This window comes from Plectrocnemia conspersa, unplaced genomic scaffold, assembly GCF_051122295.1.
Source record: "Plectrocnemia conspersa isolate PC_06_02 unplaced genomic scaffold, ASM5112229v1 ptg000003l, whole genome shotgun sequence".
NCBI classification, from domain to species: Eukaryota; Metazoa; Arthropoda; class Insecta; order Trichoptera; family Polycentropodidae; genus Plectrocnemia; species Plectrocnemia conspersa.
The window spans coordinates 25,415,764-25,434,077 of record NW_028277167.1 but is presented as its reverse complement, the minus strand read 5'-3'; the positions used below and the strand labels follow the sequence as shown (position 1 = coordinate 25,434,077).

The 18,314-nt window shown below is 29.3% G+C and overlaps 2 protein-coding genes across 2 annotated transcripts in view; both read left to right on the top strand.

Annotated features, from left to right (window-relative positions):
• LOC148237082 (neuropeptide CCHamide-2 receptor-like) overlaps positions 1 to 18,314 on the top strand; it is a 153,462-nt gene that overhangs the window by 129,753 nt on the left and 5,395 nt on the right. Inside the window, exon 5 of the mRNA XM_088183115.1 lies at positions 15,193 to 15,386. Coding sequence (XP_088039241.1) covers positions 15,193 to 15,386 — 194 coding nt within the window. The remainder of the gene's footprint in view (positions 1 to 15,192; positions 15,387 to 18,314) is intronic.
• LOC148237083 (uncharacterized) lies at positions 2,627 to 3,897 on the top strand. Its single transcript, XM_088182796.1, has 2 exons — positions 2,627 to 3,296; positions 3,369 to 3,897. Exons 1-2 carry the CDS (start codon positions 2,704 to 2,706, stop codon positions 3,895 to 3,897), a joined length of 1,122 nt encoding a protein of 373 aa, XP_088038922.1. The 5' UTR covers positions 2,627 to 2,703.

The following is an 18,314-nucleotide window of genomic DNA, read 5'->3' as shown; positions in this document are numbered from 1 at the left end:
AAAAATTGTTTTTGCTAACTGTTCCTCTAACTAAATTAAAATATATTATCAATATTTATAAAAAAAAATGGTTAGATTTTATTTATTTTAGCAGATATCTAGATAGACAGTACCCACAATTTATAATGCTTATTAGTACATAATAATATTTTCACTGGGTTTTTATATAAAGGACGACAAACTTTACGTATAAATATATTACAAAGCTCAAGAAAGCTTTCACCGATGATTCATGGTAAAGCTCAAGTTCACGAGTGGTTAAATCGCTTTTAACGGCAATGCACGTTCTGGTTGCCTTTCACTCGCAAAACTGGTATTGAAAAAGACGCATCTTCAAAAACAATATATTTTTAAAAAGCGGGAATGTGACATGGAAAGTATCAATGATTGATTATTTTTTCTGACATTGGCGACGCTCATTAAGAATCTCTGACAGCTCATAAGAGTTTTCTGAAAGAATACTTTTCGAAATGTTTCTTGAAGTAAAACAGGCGCTGTGGTTGTCACATTATCTTGATATACGTAATCAGATATACTGCTTGGAAAGTTTTTTGACAAAGTATAGCATGCTTTAATTATTATTAAATAAATAGCTTTGATATTTTTATTAGCATATCTCTTATAAATATTATCTCTCATATCATGATCAAAACATATTATGCATATGCAATATTCATAAGTCTGAATAATCTGACATATGGAAAATAAAAAATATATTATCACTCTTTATCGATAAAATTAAGAAACTATTTTTAGCTACAATAGTTTTTATTAAGCTTCTTTATATTTTTTTAATTTGTTGTATTTTTCTTTAAACACACAACAACCACTTTTAAATACTTCTCAGATTCGATAAACCAAGTTTAAATAAATATTTTACCGTTTAAACAATAATGTAATTTTCCGGTAAATTTGCATATTTTAGTTCAAAGATGCTGTGCATCCTGTATAATTATTATGAAACATCTCTCGGCTAGTTTTAAATTAATAAACAAATAATATCATTGCCCAAAATAAATTACACTGTTATTTATATATATGATTGTGAATTGATTTAAAAGCTTATTAGCTCTAACTCTTTTTTTTAATAAAATGGACTTGCCCCACTTTCAAAATCAACGGCTCATATAATATACATGCTACTGGTGTATAACCATTCTCATATTCACAATTTAATATTAACTATAATTTGATTAAAAATATTAATATAAAATAAAACGTTGGTGGTTATAAGTTTAGGGAAAAAAACTAATAAACCTTTTACAAATTAAGCGAAAGAAAAAATACATATATATATAATTAAAATGGGTAATAATTTGAGTACATTTCACTGAAGATGTGGAACAAATTTATGATATTGATTTACTTGAAACGTATGAACTCACGTCCGTTTCTTTTTAACTCGTTCGGTTAGAAAATAACGCCTCAACTGTTTTGTGTCCGGAAGCTTTCAACGCGTCCAATTAATAATCGCTTTGGGAAAATTGCCAAACTCTACAGGAAGCTTTCACAGACTTTGCACACAAATTGCTATCGAAAACCTACTTGATTGCAATTATGAGATTTTCTCGGTTGAACGCTTAACCTGACCGATTCAGGTTAAATTACCGTAAATCCTTCATTCACGAGTGTTACTGGCTTCACTTTAAGTAAATCCAAAATCGATTTTATTAGTGCTTCATTTTATAGGTCAACAACCACAATAACGGTTGGATTTATCTGCGGGTCATTAAAATATCCCACGTTAAACGATACTATAAAAAAACTTTTGACTTGATTCTAATTTACAGCCTTTTTAAATCTGATTTAAAACATTTAGTTCTTAATATAATAAATTATATAATATAATCATTTCTATTTTAAATATTTTTCATAATTTCCCTTAAGAAGCGTTATTTTTAACAAATTTACTTTATGAATAAATCCTCGAGAAAAAACTAAAAAAATACATATTGCATCCTAAACTTCTTTAACTGTTTTGACCACGTGAATATACAATATTTTGTGCTATCGTTCAGGCAATATACAATGTTTATTTCAATCTAGCTATTTTTGACGTTAAGTAAAATACCACAATGTTTTCATTTATAGAAGGCCACCCGGTAGGCATATTGATGCTTTATAAAAAAGGCGGAGTTTGATAATACGGTCTTATTTATCTCAATATAAGGTATAAATGAATAAATCAAGTAGGCTTAAAATATATTGTATTTTTAGGTGCAAAATTTAAAAATATGTGGATATAGTAAAGTATGTATGTAAAATATTAAAACATGCTTTATGTGCAAAAATCTATAGAATTAGCACTACAAATTAATTTTCAACAATAAAGTAGTTTATTTAAAAAATATTATTATTATATTATTATAAACATTAAAAAAGTTACATACATATATTAAATAATATATAATATAATATGTTAAATTACTTTATGTGTATTATAAAATTGCGTTAAATTAGATAGTGTGAAATTATATCTAAAATGATAAATATATTTTAAAGTAAATATGTTAATTAATAATACTTTGATTTATCTTCTAATCCAATAAGGGATTTAATGTAGCAATACTCATTCCGCTTTGTGCCTTCGCGGTGTACGGACGCACCTCGTACTCTGTGCGTAGACCGCGCTGCTGTACACACTCGGACCTGCCAGCTGCGCCGCTGAACAATTTTGCTCACTGCCTACCAAACAACAGCGCCATGAAAAAGGCGCAGACGCGTAAGCGTTCTGTGGGGACGATTAAGGCGTTCCTTAACCCCAGTCAAGATTCGGAATGGCAACTTCCGAAAAAAACTGCCAGACCATCCACTGAGTCCAGGAGCCCCGGACCAACCCCGAGCCAAAACAGGTTCGAAAAGCTTCCCGAGGTATTAGGAAGCAAATCAAGCAGAGTTCCGCCTGTGATTATGGAGGTCACGGGCTCACATCTTCAAACGACGGACCTTATTAAATCCGTCACCAAATCCAGCAACTTCACGTTGCGTTACACTGGAAAGGGCAACGTGTCCGTCCAGTGTTCTTCGCTCGAGCAACGAGCCTTACTAATGGAAGGATTGAGGGGGCATCGCCCATTTCATACCTTCACCACTGACGAGGACAAGACAGTAAAGTCTGTCCTGAAAGGACTACCAGAAGTTCCAACTCAAGACATAGCTGCTGACCTCCAAAGGCAAGGACTCAATGTCGTCAAAGTGACGACAATGAAGACAAAGACGGAGGTACTGGGAGGTTCTCGCCTCTACCTGGTTCAGTTCTCTTCGGATACCAAGACAGCTGCAATCAAAAACATCCGGTACGTTTGTTTCGCCAAGGCCATTCTGGAAAGGTATAAGCGTAACAATGGACATTTAACCCAATGTTTCAGATGTCAGCTTTATGGACACGCAGCCAAAAACTGCCACCGAACCCCACGATGCGTCAAATGTACCGGCAGTCACGCAACCGCTGACTGCTCGAAAACGGATCGTGAGACACCAGCGAAATGCATCGGATGCGAAGGAGATCATCCGGCCAACTTCAAGGACTGCCCTCGCAGGAAGGAGTATCTCGTCCAGACTCAGAGGAGACATCAAAGGCCAGCTACCGTCGCGGCTGTCGCCCCGGCTGCACCTGGACCGACATTTAACTTAGTTCAGGAGCATTTTCCCGCACTCCGACCATCCCAACCGGCTAAGAACTTCTCAGCTGCGGCCGCTAATCTCAAACAGGCTCAAAGATCACAACCAGAGCCGACAGCAGCACCAAACACCGGCGCAGAGGATGCCCCCATGTCGTCCTCGGATCTACGGAAGATGCTCCTCGTACTTCAGGAGATTCGGGTCAAAGCTGGCAAGTGGGCGAGCAAAATGGAGATAGCCATCATGATGGTAGAGTACCTTGATGTCCTCTTCTAAGAAGAAATTGAATTTGCTGACGTGGAATTCACGTGGAATTCGACACAAAACTGGCGAGCTGGAGCTATTGATCAGTGAGTATAAAATTGACATTGTCATAGTTACCGAGACGTATCTTAAACCTCACGTTAAAATATCTTTGCCGAACTTTGTTTGCCTCCGGAGAGACCGACTCTCAAGGCCAGGTGGCGGGGTTGCGATTTTTATTAAAAAATCTATAAAACACGCGCGTATAAATCCCGACGTAATTAACTTAGAATCTGTCGCGATCCAAATTAATAATAATAATAAAATCATCACAATTGCTGCCGCATACAACTCACCCGGAGACGAATTGTTGCAGAGTGATCTAGATGCTGTGCTTGGACTTGGAAGCTCTGTTATATTAAGCGGAGATTTCAACGCCAGGCACTCGCACTGGAATTGTTCTAGTACCAATCGATCCGGTACCATGCTCTTTAACTACTTGCACGATACTGACACGGATATTCACTTTCCAAATTCACACACACACTATCCTTTTAATAACATGTCTCCATCAACTCTTGATTTCGCATTAGTCAAAGGTTTTACGCCAATTTCGGGGATGCACTGCATCCAAGCTCTATCTTCGGATCATCTTCCTGTGTTTTTTGCTCTGGAAGGCGATGTTGAGGTCATCCCTGAAATATTTTTTGACTACGGAAGAGCTGACTGGAAAGGTTTTAGAAGTTTCATTGAATGTCGTCTACACGGCGCTCCACAGATATACACTTTACAAAACACCAGGCAAATTGACGATGATATTAATTTTTTTACAAATTTAATCGAGCAGGGTAAACTATCATTTATACCGACGCGTAAAAATATACCAAATAAAGTAAAATTAACTCCAGAAATTATCGAATATATAAAAATCAAAAACAGAATTAAAAAGCAATGGCAAAAAAATAGATCACCCCAGCTTAAAACTTTATTAAATAAATTAACCAGTGATATCCGCGTAAAAATCCAAATAATTAAAAATGATTCATGGTCGCGTAAACTGAAAAAACTAAATCCAGCAGATAACTCATTATGGAAAATCACTAAATCAATTAAAAATAAATATTCAGACATTCCGCCGTTAAAAAATGGAGACGACATAGTAACCTCGAACATACAAAAAACTGAGGTATTAGCTAATGCATTCTCTACATCCTATGTGCTAACGCAAAATTATACGCATCTAAAAACCCAGAGTAAAGTTGATCGTTCAATTCAAAGACTTGATAAAACTAGAATAGATAAGAAAACTATTAACGAAATTACCCCGTTCGAAATTTATAACATTGCAAAATCACTTAAAATAATAAAGCTCCGGGAATTGACCGATTAGATAACATCTTAATAAAAAACTTTCCATTTAAATGCTTTCATTTCCTAACTAACATATTTAACTTTTGCTTATCTATTGGGTATTTTCCAGGTATTTGGAAAGTTGCAAAAATAATTCCGATAAAAAAACCCGGTAAAGCTGATAGCATCCCATTAAATTACCGACCGATTAGCTTACTACCGTCCCTAAGTAAATTATTTGAAAAGATTATCTTATCACGTTTAAAAGAGTGTCTAAATAGTAAAATCATTGACGAACAATTTGGCTTCCGCGAAGGACACTCAACAACGCATCAACTTAATAGACTCACGGAGCACATTTCTGCGAATTTTAACAGGAAAAAAAGCACAGGATTTTTAATGTTAGACGTAGAGAAGGCATTTGATACTGTGTGGCATGAAGGGCTAGTATACAAACTAGATAAGTACAAAACCCCACACTATCTGATACAAATTATCCGATCATACCTCCAAGATCGAAGCTATGTCGTCTCCTTAAATAACGATAATTCGACACCGCGTAAAATACCAGCCGGGGTTCCTCAGGGGAGCATACTTGGGCCGTATCTTTATATAATATATACAAACGATATTCCAATTTTAAAAAACACCAGTCTCTCTATTTACGCGGACGATACGGCCGTTTTAACTAGTTCATATGGTCTTAAACCAATAGCAACAAAACTACAAAAATCTTTGCATAACTTAAATAAACATTTAAAAAAGTGGAAAATAAAAATAAACGACGATAAAACTGAGGCAATCATTTTTACGATGCGCCGGCAACCGTTGCCTCCGCCTTTAAAAACCGAGCAGGGCAAAAACATTGAATGGAAAACGAGTGTTAGGTATCTGGGTCTTCACTTAGATTCTAAATTAAAATATACAAAGCATATAAAAGAAGTACGGTCTAAGGGGCTTGCCGCCATTTCAGCTCTGAGACCCATTTTTAACAGAAAAAGCGCGTTGACGATTAAAAACAAAATTTTATTATATAAACAATTAATACGACCGATATTAACATACGCTTGCCCAGTGTGGAGTAATACGTGTAAAAATAATTTTAATAAGTTACAAGTAATTCAAAATAAAGCTGTAAAAATAATTTATAACACCCCATATTATACTAATTTAAAGAAACTCCACACTCGATATTCTATACCTACAATTAAAAATCACATTATTAATAATACGATAAATTATTACAAAAATATCTCGCGTGAACATAATAATAAATTAATTGCAAAAATTGGTAACTATGACAAAGTCACACTAAATTTCAAGTATAAACATAAAATGCCTAAGCACATAATGCTTTGATAGCAAATCTGTAACCACGACTTCAATAGCCCCAGTTCGTAAGTGTTATTTTTAATTATGTATCTTATATTTTATTTATTTTATTTTCTTTTTCTTATTGTATAAAGGTTTTAGTATTTTCTCCTTAAATTTTACTTATTAAATATTGCATATTGTTGCCTCTATTTTTATTTAAACTATTGTAATTTCGCTTGTAAACATGATAATGGCTAAAAGCCAGAAACATGTAATTTATAACTTGTATAAAACTAAATTATTTTTGAAATAAACATTTAAAAAAAAAAAAAAAAAAAAATGTATTAATACTATTATCAATTTTATAAAAATATAAGTAGCATTTAAAGCACTATTTACATTCTGAAAATATAAAAAGTGATATATTATTTACTGTTATTAAAAATTGTAAATACAGTATTTATATAATAAAAAGCAATAAAAATAGAGTATTAATTTAAGTAATTAATATGCATTTTTAATTGTTAACTATTATATAAGTAATAATATAAATTACCCTAATGGTTCAAAACTCTTATAATGTATTTAGCGTTAACCATTTTGCAAACTAATATTTGGTAGTGTAAAATTAATTAGTATTATGGTATTAAATTATTTAGTTAGAAATTTAGTTGTGTTGTTGAATATAATTTAACGTATGGTTGTAACTATTAATTAATTAATTCTAAATGAGCTTTAGACTACTTATATATCTATATATATATATAATATTGCAAAATGTAGTATTTCCTACATTGTATTTCAATTATCTTATTATTTACAAATTTTATATTATATGTTTTTTTAATAATAACAAAAATACTTTTGAAGCAAGTTTTAATTAACAATTAATATTATAAACTTGGCCGCATTGTTCTAACGCAAGGGGATTTTTCCGAGCTTTTCTCGTCGCTTCATGGAAAAATTACTTTTGCGATACGTGAGAGATTTAAAATTCTGTGCGCATTTTTCATAGATTTATTAATTCTGACGTTTTAATAAAATAATAATTCATATTCATTGAAGCACGTTGATCTCATCATCCTATCAATTAGATAAAACATCCCATAGAAATTAAAACGAAAATTCAAAAGCTTACTGGCATTTTTCTAATTGGTAATGTAAATATTTTTTAGTTAGCAATTTCATATAATATGTATGCTCTTTACTTTCTTATGAGATTACTTATTACTCAACCATAATTATTTATCATTAAGAAATGTGTTAATAAATAATAGACAACTGATGACTATAATTCCAAATCTTTTAAAAACGACCAGCCATGCTTCATGGCGTATGAAAGGAATTATCACGCTCACAATCGAGCGTTGGCTAAAAGTTAAACGTGTATAGGTGCCGCAGATTTAATACTATAAGATTAATGTCCATTATATCCTGGGAAGCTGAGAGAATTTCCGGATGCTAAACCACTGTTCTGTGAAGGCTATTCGCCACGAATTAATAATCATCCCGATAGTCACGAAGCGTGAAGTTATAAGATAAAAGTATACAAGACTATACTATATTTGTTAACTTCTAGCAGACTTTTCATATTCATCTTTAATTTGTGTACCTGAAATGTTATAATTTTAATTATAACTAGATATGCGTAATTTTAAGGTAGATTTATACCGCCAGATGTATGGCTTATTAGCTGCAAGGGTTGACTAAATAATTGGTAGTATAAATTACGTAAAATTGGAAATTGTGCTAAAGTAATATTTTTTTTTATAATTATTAGTTTAAGTATCTTAAGGGGATGTCACTAATACTAACCCAATTATTTGCTATTTGGTAGAATATGCTTGATTTTTTGCTTTAGAACTAGAAAATTTTATAGTCTATGCTATTTTTTGTGCTTTGTATCACGTCGGGGGTCACCACTTTATCATTAAGAAGCTGTATGTCCCGTGCAAAAAAGGAGCGTTTTCAAACTCTATCATCCTTGTCGTGACGGTCAAGAATAAGGGACGCGATTGCGATTCTTTAGGGAACTGTAAAGTCCGCAGACGAAAATCGATTTGACGGATTGAAACGCCTGGGACGACGCCGATACGATTTTATTGATTTTGCCATGAATTTTTGACTTCTAAGAAGTGATAATTGTTTTTGCGCCCTCTTATTGACCAAAAATCGATTTGAATATACTTTGACTGTTACTGTTATATCAGAAGTATGTTGTAATATCGGTATGAACAGCTATTACATTTTTAAAACATAGTAATATTTAAGTGGAGACAAACACATTTTTCCCCTGAGAGATGAGTTGCCTTAGTTTTTATTTTGGACTCCATGAAAGTTATAATACTATGATTAGTTTTAGAACTTTTATTAGATTATGTTGAGTTTGGTTAATTCGTGTAGGTTAGGTTTGGGTTTGAACATCAAATGGACGTTTCGCAACTGTAAAATTGTGTTTTATTGCCATCGTAGAGCAACAAATAAATTCAGTAGCGCCTATAAATTAAATTATGTTTTCGAATGTGGAAATATATATTTACTGGATAAAATGTATTTGTACTAGTGAAAATATAACTTCACTGAAAAATACATATTTACCGTCGCATATAAATAAATAATGCTTAGTATATAAATGTATTATATATATTTTTATGTATAGAAAATTTAAAATCATAAAATTATACTAGCACCTGCCAGATGAACTATATTTTCACTCGAGGGGGGGGGGGAATGTTGTCCAGTCAATGGTCGTTTTTTTTTAATATTTCGACCTTATTAAAATTCATAGTCTTAAATGATATACATATATTCTAGACAAATTTAAGGGAAAGCCTCACGATAAAACATGGTTCAGAAAGCTGCTTAGACGATTCTTGAACAGGTAGCTTAAAGAACAATATCGAACATATTGTCTCTGGCGCGCGTCTTTCTTTTTATCGGCAGTGATAACGAGATTTTAACACCTCGGGATGGATTGTGATGGTCTATAAAATATTTCTCATTATTGATGTTCTTCTTTCGTGGTAACGATTCTCCTGCTGTGTATAATAATGTAGTATAGAAGATCTCTCATTTCGTTGTTCAAGTGATTATTATGGTGACCTCTAAATTGTGACAAATGGCGCAGGTGGTTCAGAACCTTCATATTGTAATTGCTTTACTAAATTTTTAATAAAACATTTGACATGAATTAAAAACTATCTAGACGCTGACTATGTAAAGAATTGAGTTATACGAGGAGTAACATAATTAATTATTTACAAAAATAAATTTCTGCTTCCATTTTAGAAAATTACAATTACTTTTATTATATAAGTTACCACTTTCGATCACTTAAATCGATCACGCATACTTGCGTCATCAATTTCTAATGCTTTTTATTTTTATTTGATTTTTTTTATAAATGATGCGTAACTCTGAATGATAAGTTTAATGAACTATGTGTGGAAGTGATTTAGAAAGAGCACTATCTTCTTATTTGTGACAGTATTACGGTAAATCAATGTAGCTAGAATTATTGCCAATGATCGATAATTGATGTAACTTGTTATTTTTAATAAAATACAGCTTAGAATAAATATTTATTAAAAATAAGAATATTCATAAACGCTAAGAGGTTTGGTTCAGGATGCATTTGATTAAGCTCACAAACAATGTTTGCCTTTAGAACTTAATTATATTATAATAACGAGAACGATAAATTGTTATGTACTTTAGACAAATATTTACCTTTACATTTAATAATAAATGTTTGTATTTTGACTAGTACGAAGCAATAATATAGGTTGATTTGATAATTTATATTTTTTCTTAATATATTATAATGTAAATATAAGCTTTTTTTGTTATGAAAAATGGTATTCAAGATTCTTGCTGAAAAATTAAATGTAGTGGTTTTTATAACCTTTTACTTGGATGCTTCTCCATTATTTTTTAGTATGTATTTCAAAAAGTATAATAGCGGCATTCAAATGTCACCGTTTTTAGACACCTTTATACAATTTTGTTATCAATCAACGTTTTTTATTAATCTAAGCAAGCAAAATACAAAAAATATTATATTTTATTTGTATTATTTTAACGGAGCTTTGCTATTATATATTGCATAATATTCCTGAAATAAATATAAAAAAATATTGATACATTTACCTTTAACAATCTATCATAATTTATATGATATACAATATTACATTATACACACATTGGCACTATAAACTCTTTGAACGGAAAGTTTCCCCGGGGCATTTTCATTTCCACTGAAATATTAAACTTATATATTCTTGTTAAGAGGTTCGGTTTTCAGATTTGGTTCGTTCACCACCGGAACGCACAGCATCCGGTATTATGACACAAAAAAGTCTTTCCACTTTTGTAACGTTTCAATCGTGGCTAAAAGCCTGGCTAACACTTTCACAGTGTACACTGAATATATGATGTAAAAAGGTGTCGATACGTTGAGTATATAAAAAATATATGTTTAAAGAAATAGTATAAATATTACGCCTAGTTTCAATGACAAAATAATATTTAATCTTATTCTTTATGTAGACATCTATGAGTGAAACTTTGAATTAAAAAATTTATTATGAAAAATTAAATACAATATTATTTTATATTTTACCTTATGAAATCTATAATAAATCTATGATTAGAAATGTGATTAGAAATATTAACTAGACATTACTTATCGTCATGAAAGTGATAACCCTTTTATATATAATACACATTTTATCATATCATAATGATGGTTTAAACATTTCAAACTTCTCATGAGATTTTACAATTTAATATTTATTTATAAATCATCCCAAAAATCACGCAAAAAAATATAAAACTTAACTTAATAAATATTATAAAATTATTACTAATTTTAACTATGTTCCATTTTTAGCTACAGTCATTTTTATTAAATATTTTTTTAATAATCAAAAGAAACATATTACATATCTAGATAATTAAAGGGTTTAACTTTTAGCTATTAAGTTCGAATTGGTCAAATCTATAATTGTCAACTATACAAATAGAATTTTGTGGTTAACTAACTTATAATTAAATTAACTAAATATTGAGTTAGAGTTTGTATATTTATTTTATATTCATGATGCAAAATCAACACCGTTCATTTTGAGTTTTTAGAGATAATTTAAATTTCATATAGTATGTTTCAGAATGTTTGAAGCTATGTTTTATTATTTAATATTTTTTACACAAAAGTGGAGTTCACGCCATTGCTATATAATGTAAGATACATACTCAACGTATATATTATAAACTGTTTTAATGATTATATTAGTTATATATATATATACTTTAACAATTTACATTTTATTGAATTTATTTCAAAACAATTATAAATCAATAAAGAATAATTCTTACGTTACTGATAATATGCTAAAAATGCTTTAATAATGAATAATTTATATATAATTAAAAGTGTCTTATTTACACAATTAATAATTATTTAATTAATCTAGTGTGGATTATGTGTTTCTCAAAAAACATTAATCAATTATAAAATGTGTAATACTTGTATATGTACATGTATTATTATATTAACCAGAGGAAGGAAAACCGCGATAGCGATGTATTATGCAAATCGTTATGAATCAGTCATTATTATATAAAAATGTTTAATAATATTGTTTAGAAAGAAATATAAATAAACTTGATCGTTTTATGTCACGTAGAATAAAGTATCTCGTAGGTGTCTCGTAATATTGTCTTTTTAAGATGTTTACAAAGTTTGTTGAATATTTTGTGACTTGAAAATATGCAACAAAGTTAGCGTTTTATATGGTTTTAAAATTGCTGTAATATTTTTAATATTTTTTATTTATAGCATGTTTTCATAGTTATTTCTTTAAAATTATTTTTATTCTGTTAATAATAAGCATTTTATTTATTAAACAAATCGTTAAAAAATCACTTATATTTGACAATTAATAAAAAGCGAATATTATTCTAAGATCCAGTGAGAAATATTATTGTTTTCGCAGCTGTGTGATGTGAGCAAGTGTCACATTTATAAAATGGTTTCTCATTAAGTTATGTTAGTGTTTAGCTCTCATTTAAATTCATCCCTTTGTAAAAGCTCAGGTTTTAAAATGGCCGTTTGATATGTAAATACAAAGAATAGTTTAAATAATGTTTTTTTGATGCGAGGCTATAAGTGTTTTTTTATGCGTATGTTAAAACATATAAAGAAATAGTTTTTATGATAATTTATAATGATTGATTGCTTATAAAAGTCTGCATGTATATTGTGCAAATCTAGGTGTTAAAAAATGCCAAATTCAAATGTTTTAATAAGCTAAATCATTGCTCTTTTGCAAATATTTAATGTTTATTGTTAAAACCAATATTATATTAAATACATAAAAAACATAAAATTATGCTATGCACATTATATAATAATAATACAAAATTAATATTAGTACATATATTAATTATTATAACACATTTTAGATTTTCAATCAGGATATGTTTTATTAATATATTAACAATAATGCACAAGTCTGAAAATAATTTATGAATATTAAAAATTCTGTTTTGATAAAAAATATATGTTTTTAGAAATACTTTCATGTCATAGAAAAATTAAAATATAAACAGTGCTAAACCTTTTATTTTTGTACTGTGTCTTTAGAGATTTTTTAGCTGTTTTATTATATTGTGATTTATACAATTAAAAGATTATGAGACAATGATCTATTTTTTAAAATAAAAGAAAATATTTCACACGTTTCGATAAACATTAAATATATTTTTAATTAAGGAAAACTTATATATTTATTGTATAAATACACAAAAATGTTTGTATATAAATTAGTATCTTACCATGCTAGTCAAGCTTTCCATAATCGCAAAATAATTTATTAAAATTCATTTTTAATTACAGTATTCATCGAAATTCATTAGTGATCTATTAATTAACAAAGTCGTTAATTAATAATATGAATATAATCATACTTTGATTCATTTTGCATTTATTATATCCTAAATATGATTATGGTTTAATAAAATGCAATACTCTTAATTAATCTCATTTGCCTTACATTTTTATGGTTTTAAATGTTAAACATATATTTCAACAATAAAAATCACTTGTACGTAATGCCGCAATGGCGGCTAGTCAGTTTAGTGAAATTCTGAAATATTTTTATTTTAAAAAACTTCTGTATATCATTTATTTAAATGAAAGATTAATGAAATTATATGACATCCGCCATATCGAAAATAATTCATAAAATATTTTTTTTTATAAGATTTATTGTAAATGATTTTAATAAAAAATAATAGCAATAAATTAAAGAGTATAAAATAAATAAGCACAATAAAATATATTTTATATTAATTTTATAAAAATATTTTGAGAGCCTTTGAATTGATGAAAAAAATCTATAAAAGCCATTTGCCATTTAAAAGAAATTTGATTATAGAAAAGCTATAAAATATTATTTTTAACCATACTAATGCAAAAAGGGAGTATAATAAATCAAAGCAATAAAATCATTGATTTTTTTCTTTAATTAACTATAAATGCAAAATAAAATAAATATGTAACATCTGAAATAATAATGGAAAAATACGCTAAATTAACTCACTCCCAGGTGTATATTAGTAAATTAACAAATGTGTATAAACTAACTCACTACTCAAAGGACCGTTTTTATTTATCTTGTATACGAACGACGCACAGTGGGGTATTTGCTCGATCTGGGCGGCCAAAATTACTTCTCCACTTTATTTGATTTCATAAGTGCTCTTAGTAAAATATATAATATTATAAGTGTTAAAAATATATTATAGAAAAAAAACTTTTTTTTATAAAAAAAACTATAAAAAAATTTTTTTTTTTAAATTTTTTGTGAAATAATTCATGCAATTTTATTTTATGAAAAATGAAAAAAAAAGTTTTTTTTTTAACCATTTATCTATGTACGCTGACGACACATATTTTAACAAATGTTAACGTTCTTAAACCAATCTCAAATAATTCACAGAAATCTTACAAAGAAATTAATAAATATTACGAGATGTGAAACATTATTATCAACCAGTTATAATTTATCAGACATATTTTGGAACTTTGCTATAAGGGATTGCTGCATTTGCGGTACTTAGCAAAAATAAAATCCTAATATACAAACAATAAATAAGACACATTTGCTTTAAAGGAGCTAGAAAAATATTTTTAATACACTAATATAATAGGCAAATCTTAAGAAAACTTTATAATAGGCAACATAAAAGAACATTCTCATTTTCATATTAAAAAATACTAGAAAATTATTTGGCATAGTCACACTAACCTACTAATCGTATGTTTCGGATACTACGAAAAAAAAGTTAAATATAAGCACAAAATATTAAAGTTCATATTGCTTTAGAGGCTCAAGAATATATATTACTAGTTCCAAATCTTGAGTCAAATGTACTTAAATTACACTTAATCTATTGTTTTTTATATATTTGATTTTTCTACTATTAAAATTGTCCAAGGCTTTCCGTTCCTCTTTTAATTATAACCCCTAACATTTTATTATATTTTTATTACTGTGTAGCAAATGACACAATTTAAAATATAAAATGGTTATTTAAAATAAACGTTTTATATTAAAATATAGACAAATTTGTAATCTAATTTATGTTTAATATTTTCAGATGCAACGTGGTAGCCAAAGCTCTCATCTATTACCTCCTACCATTATCGGTAATAGCTTGTTTCTATATTTTGATGGCTCGTCGTCTGCAAGCGAGTGCCAGAGACCTTCCAGGAGAATTGCATGGTGCTCAAAATTTTGCCCAGGCTCGGGCTCGAAGACACGTTGCCAGAATGGTTCTTGCGTTTATTTTAGGTAATTAAACATATCTTAAAATAATACAAGTATTGGTCCGTAAATTTAACCTAAGTACATAGAATGTAACCGGAGCAGTAATTTAAATGGGATAACACGTATCCAAATATTGTTTTTTTTTATGTCAACTTATAGAGGTACATCGTGTAACGTTTTCAAGAGGAGAAATTAAACATGTTCAAACAAGTTGAATAAACTCATGGTACAACTTTTATATTAACTGTTTACACTTTGAGCATTAACACGCATGAGAAGAGTGAACAGGATTCTCGATTCGTAATCCAAACATGACACAGAAAAAAAACTCTTGAGCTTTTTGCTCTTTTATATGTGATTTTTATGCTAAGTATATAATTGCAAGCAAAGTACATTTTCACTATAATTTAATTTTGCAGAAATACAAATTCAACAGTAATTTAATTTTAACCGAGGAAACAAGGTAAATTAATTTGTTGTAAATATTTACAATCGTTATTGACGTTTGCGTATTGAAACAATTATGACCGGTGCAGAAGCATCTGCATTTTGTGTTTATCGTTAAAAGTAAACAGGAAATAACAATTAATTATAGGTCAATGTTATTCACGAGGTAATTCTAGCAGAAAGTAAAAGAAGCTCTTATTGATATTTTTATCTTATAACATAAATTACGGTACTACATATATATGTATATTTAAGACGTTCTTCAGGGCCTGGTTTTATATAAAAAAAAATGCGAAAGCAGTTTCGCTTAGACATTATGGGTTTTCTATGTTTCTTCCTTCCTTCAAGAAAAATTCCTTCTTTCAAGAAGAACAAATTTCAAAATGTGTGCAAAAATATCAGCCGCCGTGAAAGGAAGCATGCATATTTTAAAACATCTGGCACTGACCCACCCATTCTTAATCAGCGGTATGAAATAAATGCAGCTGTTATAAAACATTTTAAATATTCGTACAAATTACATTTTTAACAAAAAATGCACTAGAATTTTATTTATAAAAAATGCACTATTATTAATATAGATCTCACTGATTCTCAGACTTTGAGTCTGGTGCTTAATACTTACTTGTAGGTATTCATAATATCTGATTGACTTTGTCAGTTGGTACAGATTTTCCCCGTTGTAACGCATTGGGCTTACGCCTGTCAAGTTGCAATGGAAAATTTATTAATAAAATAAAAAATATAGATTGAAAAAAAAAAAATTATATTCCGAAAAAGTTTTTCATATATTATTAGTAAGAAAATTGTCGGGTTTTGAATACTCAGATGCTCTAACTTCAATATTTTTAAGTTTTGCCTATGCCAATCGATTGTTAAAAAAATATTTCACCCCTTCGGAAGTTCCTCAAGGGTACAACCTGGGCCCTCTTTCCTTCTCGTTATTAATTTACGACATTACTATGGCAGTTACAAATTCGCAGTTTTATTTATATGCAGATTATTTGAAATTATTTAGATGGATTACATCTGTTGCGTACTTCTTCTCTGTACAGAGTGACTTAGATTCGCAACGGAAATAGGCTTCCGTCAATCGTCTGTCTTTTATTGTCGAAAAGTTCTAATTGTAGGAGCTAGCTGCGCTATACAAGCTTGTAAGATGGCTTAGCCTAAAATATTAAAAAAAAAAATGTTCATACAAATCACATTTGACTGACATTTTGAATATAAAAATTTGTTCAAATATGTTTGATTTAAAAAAAGTCAAAACGTTGACATATTATTGAGGAATTCTGTGTAAACCCGGCAATCCAAGGGCAAAGCCCCGGAGCTGGGCCCGGTGTGTAGACCTAAACCGATGGCTAAAAAGTCCGTGTCTATGACTTGATTACCTGTTACAAAAAGCACGCTAAGTTTGATCGAACCTCAAGGTTTTTCTTACAATGTCATTTAATTATTAGGGTAAAATTCACATCATATTTATGCAGTTTGCGTAAAACAACATAAAAAACTACCAGAATTTTGAGCAAATAACACTTTTGAACACGATAACGCACTTTTTAGTAATACGTTATTTCTTTGTCAAAAACTAACTAAACGTAATGCAACAACATTGCATTTTTGTGTAAAAACACTTAATTCTGTGGTAAAAAAAGATAAGGTTATCTAGATTAAGTTTTAGCCACAAACAACTATAATTAATATTACATTGTATAATAAGTATTAATAAAAATTTATGTTATTGTTTATTAATAAAAATCAACGTTTTTTAAAAATATCTTATACTGTTATTGTTCTAATAACGAAAACTTGTTAGTCTTAAAAATTGATTAAAAAAATAATATTAAAACCACTAAAGGCGTAGCAGATAATTGCCTTTAAAAATACAGATAGCTTATAACGGTAACCAAGATGGTTTAACTTCATATGAATTAAAGAGCGATTGATCCAATGCTTTTAGAACCTTTGATTTAAAGATAAAAAACTTACCAGTAACCCATAACCAAAAACAAAAAAGGTAGACAATAAAGTTGGACCAATACCAAATAATGACCATCAAACTATCTGTCGATCTGTGTAAATTACAATGAAACTATTTTTCACTAGTATAAATATAATTTTACTAACTGTTTTAGTGAAATCATATCTGAATACATTTTCACCAATATATATATATATATTTAAAATAGCGAAAATATAACTAAACTGATAAATGCTGGTGAAATTATATGTAGATTAATTTGTTTAAAGCAAAACCTGACTTTGCGTTGTGTTTATTAAACAAATCGCAATAAAGTATTTTCTCAATTGATGCGGCACCCAATTATTGAACTTTTGATTATATGAAGCTTTCAAATATATATTAATTTCACATGTCGTTAAATGGCAGTCACTATAAAATCTTAGGAAGGCTTTGCACGTTAAATTATTTACAGTATCCGCCTCATATATAGCACAATTTTTTCACAAGATGATGAAATTTAATGTTTTTAACTTTAAAAAAGC

Coding starts and splice junctions, on each gene's coding strand:
- LOC148237083 (XM_088182796.1), top strand. CDS start 2,704: ATGAAAAAGGCGCAGACGCGTAAGCGTTCTGTGGGGACGATTAAGGCG. Junction 3,297..3,368: donor GCTGCAATCAAAAACATCCG/GTACGTTTGTTT, acceptor CCAATGTTTCAG/ATGTCAGCTTTATGGACACG.